General features: G+C 29.4%; 1 protein-coding gene across 1 annotated transcript in view; it reads right to left on the bottom strand.

Annotated features, from left to right (window-relative positions):
• Positions 1-2,001: 2,001 nt before the first annotated feature.
• Positions 2,002-12,821, bottom strand: part of NDFIP2 (Nedd4 family interacting protein 2) — a 101,505-nt gene continuing 90,685 nt past the window's right edge. Inside the window, exons 5-8 of the mRNA XM_074299335.1 lie at positions 10,800-10,924; positions 7,755-7,821; positions 4,893-4,998; positions 2,002-3,565 (exon numbers count right to left, since the gene is read on the bottom strand). Coding sequence (XP_074155436.1) covers positions 4,895-4,998; positions 7,755-7,821; positions 10,800-10,924 — 296 coding nt within the window. The 3' untranslated portion in view covers positions 2,002-3,565; positions 4,893-4,894. The remainder of the gene's footprint in view (positions 3,566-4,892; positions 4,999-7,754; positions 7,822-10,799; positions 10,925-12,821) is intronic.

Raw genomic sequence — 12,821 nt, 5'->3', positions numbered from 1 at the left:
GTCCACTCAGTGTAGTCGAGTGGTTCCCAAATACCTTTAGGATCAAATAGGACTTCTTTTGTTTAGCATTTAAGAATTTTCATAATTTGTCTTATTCCTATCTACGCTTTGTTGTCCCCCCCCACATATGCCATGATTAGGATTCCAGCCTAATTACTGTTTCTTACACATCATTATCCATCTATGTCTTTAAATTGTCTTTCAAGTTTTAACTCAAATGCAATCTGCAGACGGCCTTTTCATTTCCCCAGTCACTTGGGTCTTCAAAAATTTATTGTTTCTGTTCTATATCCACGTTTTTATAAGTACCAATTTATGTATATGTTGTCTCTTCCATTAGTATGTAAAACCTCCTTGAGAGCTTTACATGATTTTACCTATCTTTATATCCACTATGCTTAGCAATATGCCTAGCACATAGAAGTACTTAATAAATTCTTATTCATAAAGTATGCTAAATACTATAATAGAAAATAAATTCTAATCATAACTGCTTCAGAGTTAATTGTGGAACAGTGTCAACAAATAGGATAGGTAGAGGGAACAATCATAGATTTGCAAACGGAAGGGACCTCAAAAGATTACCTCATTCAGTATTCTCATTTTACAGATGAAGAAATTTTAACCAATGAAGTAAGGGATTTGACCAAAGTAATATAGCTAGTAAAGTGGCAGAACCAAGGCTAACATCTAGGCCTCTGACTCTAGATCTAGAATTCATTGCATTACAATGTTTTTTTTTAAAAGGACATCAGTTTGGGGGATGATTTTAGAGATCAAATATAGTAAACCTCAAAAGAATGTTCAATATATTTTTAAATTACTGAAAGTTCATTATATTGAATATTGCTTACCATAAAAATTGGAGTAGTTATTTTTGGAAATACTTTGAAGATTCAAGCATTCATAGTGATAGAATTTGTCCTAAATCAATTTCAAGCATTTAAAGTCTTGAGTTCCAAAAAGAAGACAGATAAGACTATTATTTCAGAGAAAATAATTTAGAATGAAAAGTTTCAGAGAGGTCCCATCCCCTTATTTTGTAAATGAGGAAACTGAAGCCCTGAGGGAACACATGACTTGTACAAAGTCACATAGGACTTAAAGGTAAGAAGTTGGATTCTTCTAGTTTTACAAACAACACTTTCACTGTACTATGCTATTTTTAATGAGGGAGTAAATAGCTCAAGCACAATGCATAAGACACATACTTCAAAATACTGTCATATGTAGAAATATGTTCTATTCCAAAACAATAAAAAAAGTTTTAAGGAAATTTTAACAAAATTCCCAAGTGTTAGTCTGCATTTACTCAAAATAATTTCACCTAATTTTATTCAAAGACTATATGGGTTTTGGTTTCCAAACTTTAAGGCAGAAGGCATAGCTAGTCAGGTGTCCCTAAAACACAGAGGCAGCTGCTCTTCTCCCCAAGCTCACAGGAAATAGCTAGGAAAGAATACAGCATTTGATACATCTGGAAGAAATTGCTATGACTTTGAAAATTATTTGAGAATTCTCTTGTTCTTGATGATGAGATTTCAGGCTACCACAATATTGTACCAACTAAAGAAGCTTACATAATATATAAACTTTAACCTCATACAGATTAAATAACTGCAGAGTTAAACAAAGAGGTAATATTTGATTTGTGGCATAAGATGTCATATCATTAGAAAATTGTAAATTGTAAATAAAGGAAAAATTGAATTGAAAGACAATTATTTTGATAAAATTGCTGTCTTCCAGTTCAGCTTGCTAATCAAGTTTAAAAACAATGAATAATCTTAACTATACTTTTACAAATTTTTTTATGACAAGTTAAGGAATTAAATCTTCAGGAAATAAATTCTGAATATTAAAAGAAATAGAAGAGGAAGAGATAAACCATTAGTTGTAAATTTGTATTTTAGTTGCCAAAATTTCTACTGAATTTGCCAAAGATTTTAGGAATGTATTCAGAAACAAAAGAAGATAGCAAGCCAAAAACAGGAGTCTCGATTAGCAAAACAAAACTACACGTTTTTATTTGCCATTCATAAAGACAATGGGGGAAAATGAATATAGATTAAATTCAGAAGATCCTAGACACATTTACTAGTATTTAATAAAGTAGACAGCATCTGTCTTTCTGAATAGTTTTATTCACTTTCAGTAGCCTTTAGAATATAATAAATCAAATGATCATTATTTACCATTTTTATATCCCATATAGATATAAAGTTAAAGTTAATTTTGAGGATTTGATACAGATATCACCATTTTCAACATTTAAAAAGTAAAATTTTAACTTAAAAATAAAAACTAATGAGAAATATTTTTAAAAGGTGGAAAATACATTAACTTATGACTGCAACCTGGATTCCAGTTGTTAATAATGGCTGAGAGGGTGTATATTTTAAGAATACAAAAATCCACTGGTAATTCTCATAAGTTTTACATGTCTAGATGCAAGAGATGATTTTCTCAAAACTTAACATCATTCCTATAAAGCAAGTTATTTATAGTGCAGGCTTTTTTTTTTTTTTGTTAGCAGAGCTTAAATAAACACCTAAAAAGTCTATTACTTGCTAAAAAAAAAAAGACATCTACATCTATCAAGACAGCTCTTTTTATTAAAAGGGTTACCTCAAAATGAGATTGATATAATTCAAAAATAATTTTCAAGCCATTAATAAATAGATGCGATGTCAATATTTAAAACAAACTGTTGTTCAAATAATATGGATCACACTACACACCAAGTTCCTCCCTTAGTTATTATCATTGAAATTCAAAAGAAAATTTGTTCAGTCATTTGGCACACTTACCCCCTCTAAAATTTTGTTCCAAAACAATTTGTCATCAACACCCATATCTATCAGTATGTCAACAGGCTGACATATATTTATATTTATTAAATGTAAATCATTTAAAAATGAATAAGAAAAAATTAAAGACAATCCATAAGAAATAAATCTGAAAAGAACTTAATGCATGGTTATTTACAGAGGCAAAGAGTTTTGGTGGATATAATATCTTGGTCGAAACTTGACAACTCCTTTAATAGTCAGCAGCGCAAATTCTGGCAAACTTTATCCAAAGGATATTTTATATGTATAATCACTAGATGAATCTAATGTCCATGAAACTAATTAAGAATCTGACTTACCTAAATTGAACTGTTTAGTAAATTTAACTTTTTATGTAACTAAACTTCAGATCAACATATCAGTGGTACATACATACTATAAAAGAGTTTATCACTCAAATCTTTCAGGTACTTGAACACTGATTAACCAAATCTAACTGCACCTTATCTCTATTAAATTATATGAATTGTTTTATCATTTAAATTCTTTCCTTTTAAATGAAACATATGCAAATGTGCAAAAAAACAAAGGAAACAAATATTTAACAGAATGAACAGAAATGGCATTTAAACATAAACCACCCTGTTATTCAATTTTTTCTTTACTAATTGGTCTTCTGTTGTTAGTAGTCTTCTATCCTATTAGGTTGCAGGCTTAGAGATCATCTGGAAATTTCACATTAGTACAGGAAAGGAATGTCTGGTCGATGCAGTCTAGGGATAAAAAGAAGATTATTCTTTATTAACTTGCATTAATGAGCTAATTTAAAATACTATCACTTTTTTAAAAAGTTATTCACACTAAAGACTATAAAAGATATAAAAGAATATTAGAATTGGGGAGCTTTAATCATAAAAATGAAATGTAATATTTTTAACAGCCAAAAATTTATATAAAATAATCCCATTGGCAAAATCTCTTGAATATCACATCAAATGTTGCCATCTTCTTTGCCAATTATTTTTAATGCTTAACATTACTGAATTAAATGATGATGCCAATCCTTGCGGTTCTTTTTCAAGTTTTTATTAAGCCTGAAGCCTGCATTCCCTCTTCACCACCACCACTGTGAAATAGTTTAGGGAAAAAATTAACAGCTAAAACTCATTGCAGCTTTTTATCTAAAAATATTGATTGTTGGGGCAGCTAGTTGGTGTAGTGTATAGAGCATAGTCCTGAAGTCAGGAGGACCTAAGTTCAAATCTGGCATTAGTCTCTTGATACTTCCTGGCTGTGTGACCTTGGGGAAGTCACTTAAGCCCAATTGCCTCAGCAAAAAAAAAAAAAAAAAAAAAAAAAATTTTATATATATATATACACACACACACACAGAGAGGGAGAGAGAGAGAGAAAAAGAAAAAATATCTAAAATGTAATATATTAAAGACAAATAATATTTTCTTATAGAGAAACAGGTAACATCAAGAAGCTCATGGCACTATTGCAAACCATACATCAAGGTAATTTACAATAGAATGAATGATTATAATAATTCTCTTATTTTCATAGTTTCCTTAAACTTTGATGCAAATTGACAGTTTGCTTTTTGCAAGCAACAGAATTTCTATTTTGTTCATTTAACTTTTCTTTCTTGATCAAGATCATTTAAGATCAGTCCTTGACGATTTTATTTTCCAATCACAAGATGTTTTTACACAGAATATTTGTATAAATTTGACAGTTTTATGTAAAATATATATTCCTTCTGTTGAAAGTGTTTTGTGATAGCTTTTCAGACTTCAAAACTGTGTTTCTGATTATGTCACATTCCTTCAATGGCCAAGTTTTAAAGAGTAAATGAGAAAGTGTGATTATGATAGATAAGTATCTATAGATTTTATAAACTTTTTTAAGCAAATATGAAATCTTTTTAAAAGTTAAAAAATTAAAAATGAAAGATTATTTAGATAGTAAAAGTTTAAAAATTACCTAATATATAAAGAATTATTCCTCCATTTAACTTATGTATTAAATACCAGTAAGCATACTATTGAGTTCAATAGAAATAAATTAAATATGCTCATTGATAACTTTTCTTACCACTAATACAAGAAGAAAAATCTTGTCCTATGAGCAGCTGCCATACTTTCAGACATATTTCTGACTTTAAGATAATTGACAAATCCTCTGAAGAAAAGGAGGAGGCCTGCAAGTTAAAATAACATCATTTACATGTAAGAAATAGTACATATTTCAGAGACAGAAAAAAAACTTAAATATAAAGTACATCTTGAAGCCTCTTATCTAAGAGTTAACCTTAAGAAATTTTTGTAAATTTCATTTACAAAAGTTCATCCATTCAAAATTAAATTTTACTACAATGTTCTTTTCATCATGAAGAAATTCATGAGCTTTATTCTCATTCTAAAATCATATATAAACAAAATGGTCTTGTACTTAAGTTATATAGTAATATGACAATTTCCATATCATTCTAATTACCTCATTGACTAAGAATCCCCAAGTTAATTTTTAAAAATATATCAATATTTTGTATTGTATTATCAGAATAAGTAAGTACTGATTAAATACATGTTTATGAAAGAAAAAAATCCAGATTTGCATAAGTGACAAATTTAAGATTATATATATATATATTTTAAGAGGTTTGTCACAATTCCTTCTATAGCTAAATTTCCCTATGTACTTTAAATCATTCAATTAAGAAGATTCCAGTGGAATATAATGAAGCACACTTGTTCATTATATTCAAGATACAAACACATTCAAAGTATGTTGCTATTAAACAATGCAATTTGAGGAAGATTCAGAAGGTTGTCTAATAACATTACTACTCTTTTCTTACAATATACATTTATGCATGCATAACTGCACATTTAAATTATCATTTAGTCATTAATATTTAGAAAGATAATAATTAGAAACAATACACAGAAGACTCGTTTGTGAATATCTAAAAAGGAAATCCACATATAAACTATGAAGATACTTATGAAACTTAAATCTGACTTGTTAAAGGAGCTTAAATAAACCTCATCTATCAGTTTTTCTCTGTATAAAATCTTCTCTCCCAATACACAATACGTACTCTGAAGATGTATAAAATGATGCTGGCAAAGTACTTGAAGATCAAAGTTTCAGGTGAAAGATAATAGTTAAGTATAAAGTATTACCATTATTAGTAGAATTAAGTCTTTCAATTTTTAAAAATATTTTAATAATGTAATTCTCCAGTAAATATTTATAACAGGTACATTTTTAACCACAGAAAAGTGGGGGGAGGGGGATAAAGGAGAGGTATATATGGCAGTAGGATAAAGATTCAAGATTCAAAAACTCGAAGGGATGCTTCAAAGTCCAATTGTATTAATAATTCACTTAAGGTAAAAACAAGGATGTAGATGAAAAAAAAAGATGACAAAGGAAGTTGGACCAATTTAGGGACAAAATAAATGCATCGCATCTACTTCCCATATTTTGTCCTGGTCCCACCACTAAAATTCTATTACACACAATACTCAGTTTATTCTCTCCTTAAGACTAACCAAAGTCTTTGTTCTAACAACTTTGATGATCATTGTTCAGCAATGACTAGCTGCTACTTTTCCCCTTAAATTCCAAAACTTAGGTTTATATCCTTGAAAGAATTCTATCATGGGTGAAAAATTTTTAAGACCTAAATTTACACAAGAAATTACAAATCTGATTTGAAACTCTGGCTATTCTCTTTATCCCACTATATTCTCCATTCTATCCTATCAATGTTCTTCTATAAAGTTTTTCTAACCCCCAGAGTATTCAAATACAAGCAATTGCTGTAATTTACTAGGTTCAAATACTTAGCAGAATTCCCATATTTCCTTTCCAAGTGCATGAAAATTTTAGTTAGAGAAAAATCTATTAATGCAAAATTAACATGACAACACCATATTGATGTCCCTGTTAAAATTGTTTAAAAAAAAAATTAAACACATAATCTTTACTAAACATAACTGACTACCAAGAACTTGTGTTTCATCTGATCCTAAAGATCTATCACCAGTGATTAAATAAGTATACAAAGAGAAGAGTGCCACCTATTGAATTGCCAACACCATTTTCTATTATATTTCTAGAGATGTTAATTACTAGGAGTTAAAGTGAGATAAAGGGGAAAAAGTTTATTTTCTACTTAACATTGTGCACTATAACTACAGAAGTAAAAATATATCCCCTCAAAGAGCCTGATTTTAATGTCCTTCTCCTTTAACTCATACAGAAAGAAGGAGGCAAAAACTGAAAATCCATAAAGCTCCTTAGCATGAATGAAAAGACAGACTTTTTAAGAAGACAACTGAACGGAAACACTGTGATCAGCAGCCATGAAGCCTGCCTTTCCCTATGCCTGACTGAGTAATGATTAATGCAGTATGCATTTCAAAGGCAAAAAGGGACGTTTCCATAATTCAAAAAACAAGAGGACAGATATAACATCCAAAATTAGTCATACCTCCCCACCCCTTAACTTCCTTTAAGAGCTTTAAAGACTACTTTTATATAAGACAAGACTGTTAAAGTTTAGCACCTTTGGGGGATTAAATTTATAGTAAAATTTCTAATAAGTTATATGGTACTAAAAATTATCATTCAGTTTTTTGCTGATTCCATAAATTATATTGCTTCCTGACTTTACCCAGGGAAATTAATATTACACTACTGTAATGATTTGTGGATGTAAGAAGACGTAAGAATTGTTATAAAGCAATGTAGTGGTGATAAAGATAATGGGAAGAAAATATAAAATAATTTTGATTATAAGTGTTTTATATGTGTGTGTGTGTGTGTGTGTGTGTGTGTGTGTGTGTGTGTAATATTAATACTATATTTTATGAGTTAACACATGCTTAGAAAAATACAGAATCATACTGGAATATCATTAAAATAATTTAAGAATAAGCTTACCAAGGACAAGAAATATCCACCAAAGCCAGTACTGTCCATTGACATATCCAGTAAAAAAATCAGAAAACTATAAAGAGAACATGAATAGAATTAAGTCATATTTCAATAACAAAATGAGATTGTCCCAAAAAGGAAAACATTGTGAAGAAAGCTTTTCTACCCACCCAAGTAATCTTTATTTAATACAGAAAACAAAAAAGAGAAAGCAGAGATTAAGAGGGTAAGAATTATAGATTTTACATACATACACACATATAAATGTGTATGACACAGATACATATAAATTATAGGAACTTGAAAATTATTTTTTATTCAATGGAAGCCTAATTTTTAGTATTTTAGAAAATAAAACCAATTTAGACATGTATATAAGAGAATAAGAAAATGCTATATCTAAATCAAACTTTTTTTCCATTAGGGAGTCAATGTCAGTTCACTCAAAGCCATAACAGTATTCCAAACACTACAGCAACCCGCTGCTTTAGATATTAACACCAAAAGCCACATTAGTTTAATCTTATCAGATGGGGATGTTCTGGTGACCCTTCAAAAGAAGAGCTTTTGACCTTCTGTACACCCCCTACTGTTAATCGCTGCCAAGAATACTAGTCACATAAAGACCCCCAACTCATTAAAGTCTTTTCATTTTCAAACTAGATGCTCTAGCATTCAGTTCCCAGCAGTGAGCTGAGCGCAGCTAAATGAACCTTGAAGTGGCATTTCAACTGTTCCTGTTAGTGACCATGGTAGACAGTTTTATATTCTCTGTGATGTGGGAATATGAACAGGCAGCTGGAGGGCAGAGTATGATGCTATTGGAGACAGGTATCTTTTCCTTGACCAGACTCCAGACTACATGCTTCACTGGTTTAAAAAATAAATAAATAAATCTAATCTAATCAAATGTCTACAGATCTTATTCTAGACACTTAATTTGTATTACTCTTTCTAATATTTTAGGCTTTTTGTTAAATAGCTGATAAAATAAGTTTAGAAGTAGTTGTTTAATTACATTTAATGAACTTCTGGTACTGTTGCTTTAAGACGTGATTAATGACAAGCTACTCTAGAAGCATTTTTTATATTCAATATGTTTCCATTGGACTCCAAAACAAATTACATTCAATTAAAAAGTCTTATATTCAGAATAAAAGTAAAGTGTCACTTCAATTTGAAATTAATTAAATCTTGTCTTCAACTTTACAAGCAATTATTTCCAATTGCTTAGTGCTATTTTCATAAAGTATTTAAAATACAATTTTAGAAATACTGAATTTGTTAATGAATTATAAAATATATCATCATTGGGAAGGAATGCACATTAAAATGCATATATAATCTATGATTACACTGTTAGAGATCTCTAAAATATTGAGTTATCCAATTGATAAATAAGCCATTTTAGATCCAAATTTCTAGATTAGTGCTCTAAAGGAAAGCTGATCTTGATCTATATTTCTAAGAAATAACAGTTTTGAAACATGCTGAGAAAAAGTTTTAAGTTCTATAGTTTCTTGTGTTTTCTGTTCAAAATAAAAGGAAGTATTTTTAACCATATTTTTCTTCATAAATATGCTAGATACATATATACTATTTCTTAAAGGAAAGAAAAAAAATTTTAACAATAACATTTTCCATTCTATGGGTCACTCTATTCAGCCAACTCATAATATCAAACATGTTTTGAAGCTAAAGAAAGTTAAAGGAAAAAATACCAAAAAAGAAAAGTATAGCAAATTTAGGTCATTGAATGTTGTCTAGTGAGGGATACTGCAAGAAGAGAGACTAAAAATTATCAGAATCCACCCCCAAAATGCTGCCCTTTTCTTTATTTTAAGAGAGAAATGCAATTTCCTTTTAATTTCAAAAAATGTAGAAAACAGACAACACTATGCAACAACAAAGTTAAAGTGCTGAGTTACATAAGTTTATTAGGGGATAACAGATTTTATTTTTTATTAATTTATAATTATTATTTATTAATTTCAATTTCAATTCATCCTCTTCAGAACAAGCTGTTTCTTATATTTGATATTAAATAGTCATGGTCATTAACACAGCCATAGTTAAGAAAATTTAGACTCCAGAAAAATGTTAACAATGATCACAGAAATTTACTGTTTTTTAATTTCAATGCTATTAATTAGCAAAACATATCATCACTATGGGGTGTTTGAACTGGTAGAGCAAAAGTTTTTTTTAAAATTTTCTTAATGTCTTTCTTGAACCAAAAGGTGAAACTTCATTTTTAATTTAGATAAAATACTAGGAAATAATTTTACATAAAATTTTATGAAGCTTATGAAAGCTGAATTTCCTACAAAGTAAAAAAAATTTGTTTTATAAAACATTCAAAACAGTTTTTTCTTCTCAATTTTTGAAGCTTTTATTTCAAAGAAAGTTTAGATAATAAATCACATTAATATGATTCTTTATAGTTAACAAATTATTTTCAATTTAATTATATGAAGAAAAGACTTGTCATTTATATACATATATATATATATATCCTTTCCTGATTTATAAAACCTTTTGCATGCATTCATTTCATTTCATCCTCATCATAAACATCCCTAATAAGTGATAATAACAATATCTGACCACCAATTTAGAAATAAGGAAACTAAGGTTCAAAGAGCAATAAGCTTAACTGACATGATCCAAAGATAAGACAAGACCCAAATCCAGATCTGACTACAAGTCCAGTACTATTTTCACTGCATCAAACTATATAGAAACAATAACAATAAAAAACCTCAAAAATTAAGAAGGGAAGAAAAAACCACAAATGAAAAAAAAAAAATTGAATTAAGTATTTTGTATAAAATAATGGATGATCTAACTCTAAAATTCCATGTTTTTATTTCACCAAACTATTTTAGTGATCCTATCATTAGAATTAGAAAGATCAAAAACAAAGCCAAAACAAGTATTTAATACTTGTGATAAATATTATTAAAAAAATTAATACAAGTGATAAAAATGACTAAGCACTGAATCATTTCCCTATTTTTATTATACTCTATTTTCCATAAAGAAACTTACCCGAACAATGAGGATCCATTTGATCAATGAAAGGCCAAATCCACAGATGGCACCATACCTTCCAGCAATGGTATTAGTTATACAGAAGGATAAACAAAATCCAATCCAGTTGAAAATAAATGCCACTATAGAAAAGAGAAATGATCCCTTTTAAGGCAAACCAAATTAACATATTTTTCAGCAACACTTAACATTGATAAAATCATCTTAATTTATATTCATGAACATTCATGAAAAGAAATTTTCTGTGGTAACCATGTGCTCACCCACCCCCCCCAAAAAAAAATACAGAAAAGAGTTTCCAATTTAGGAATTCATGAAATCAGATAAAGATATGTAAATACTGCAAATCTTAAATCCATAATTTTACTTTTTAAAAAATTGATGATAGAGGGCAACTAGATGGTGCAGTATATATAGAGCACTGGCCCTGAAGTAATAAGAACCTGAGTCCAGCCTAAGACACTTAAATTTGGTAAGTGTGGAACCCTGGGTAAGTCACTTAATCCCCATTGCCTTTAAAAAAAATAATAATAATAATAATAGTATAATTGAAACAGAATACAAAGTGTTGCCAAGATAAGAACATTCCAAATTTACTTTGTTTTATAGATGAAAATCTTTTGTAATTACCACATTAAGCATCTACTTATCAATGAACAGAAGAGAAATTCCATTTATCTTCTGAGTACAAACCTCCAATAATAAAACATTTAGAAATTTTTATTCTTATTGTCAGGGATGACAGAGGGAGGGAAGAGGGAGGCAATGGGGCTACCTCATCTCTTCATTCAGAAAAGAAATTCCATTTTTCTTCTAAGTACAAATCTTCAATAAAATTGACCTAAACTAGATTCTGGTTTGCTGAAATGTGCTTTGGCTTTAAAGATTTTGTTTCAACCTAAATCCGTTTTCTTGGCTTACCTAATGTGTGATACAGGTTAATTCTTCATCTATTAGAAAACAGGACGAACTGACAGCTTGAGCCAAGATCACACATAAAATGAACTTTTTGGTACTGAGCATAGTAAGCAGAGGGTCTGAGAAAACTAGTGTTTTCCTATATAGTAACGTAATGATTAACATTCATAAGTTAACAAATTGGTATATTGGTATATTTCTCAAAATTGTTTTTGTTGTTGTTGTTGTTGGTTTTTTCCCTGAAGCAATTGGGGTTAAGTGACTTTCCCAGGATCACATAGCTAGGAAGTATTAAGTGTCTGAGACCAGATTTAAACTCGGGTCCTCCTGACTTCAGGGCTGGAGCTCTATCTACTGCTCCATGTGACTACCCCCTTGTCAAAGTATTTTCAACAAAGAACAGCTTTGGGGTTCAAAATATACTGCCATGGGACAATCCCAAGATAAAAGAGAGTAGGAAAGTTAAAGCTAGAATAACTAGTGCTACTTTCAAACTGAAAAAATATTAACCAATATTCTTGATATGCACTTAATTTTACACAATAATATCCCAAAGCTTGTGATTAAGTATTCTTTATACTGGAAGAGTCAAATAATATAACTAACTTTAATCTTATTTTTTTTATACAGAACTCCCCCATTGCCATTATATGGAACTAGCCTGGGAAAAGTTGACCTAGTTGGTGAACTAGTAGAACATATGTGTAACTAAATGTTTTCATCTAGTATATGATCATTTTTTCCCTCATTCTGTAAAAACCACACAAAATTGTATGTATTATTACCATCTGGATACTTTAACTAAAAGACTATTTTAAGAATCCAGAAACTATTTTCCACCAAAATGATAAAGTCTGTAACCACCAATCAACATATAAAAACACCTTATGGGACAGAATTATAAATAGTTCAATATCTTCATGATAATCCCAAACACTCTACTTAACAAGGATGACATTAAAATGTATTAAATATTCCTTATTGAATTTCCCCTATGCAAGTGATTTGTATTAATTATATCTAGTTTTTCCTCCAAGATAGTATTATTTGATAACAGAACTATGTCATTTCCACATTCATATTGTCAAATATCTTGTATAT

This window comes from Sminthopsis crassicaudata, chromosome 3 (genome assembly GCF_048593235.1).
Source record: "Sminthopsis crassicaudata isolate SCR6 chromosome 3, ASM4859323v1, whole genome shotgun sequence".
Classification (NCBI taxonomy): Eukaryota; Metazoa; Chordata; class Mammalia; order Dasyuromorphia; family Dasyuridae; genus Sminthopsis; species Sminthopsis crassicaudata.
This window is presented reverse-complemented; position numbering and strand designations above follow the sequence as displayed.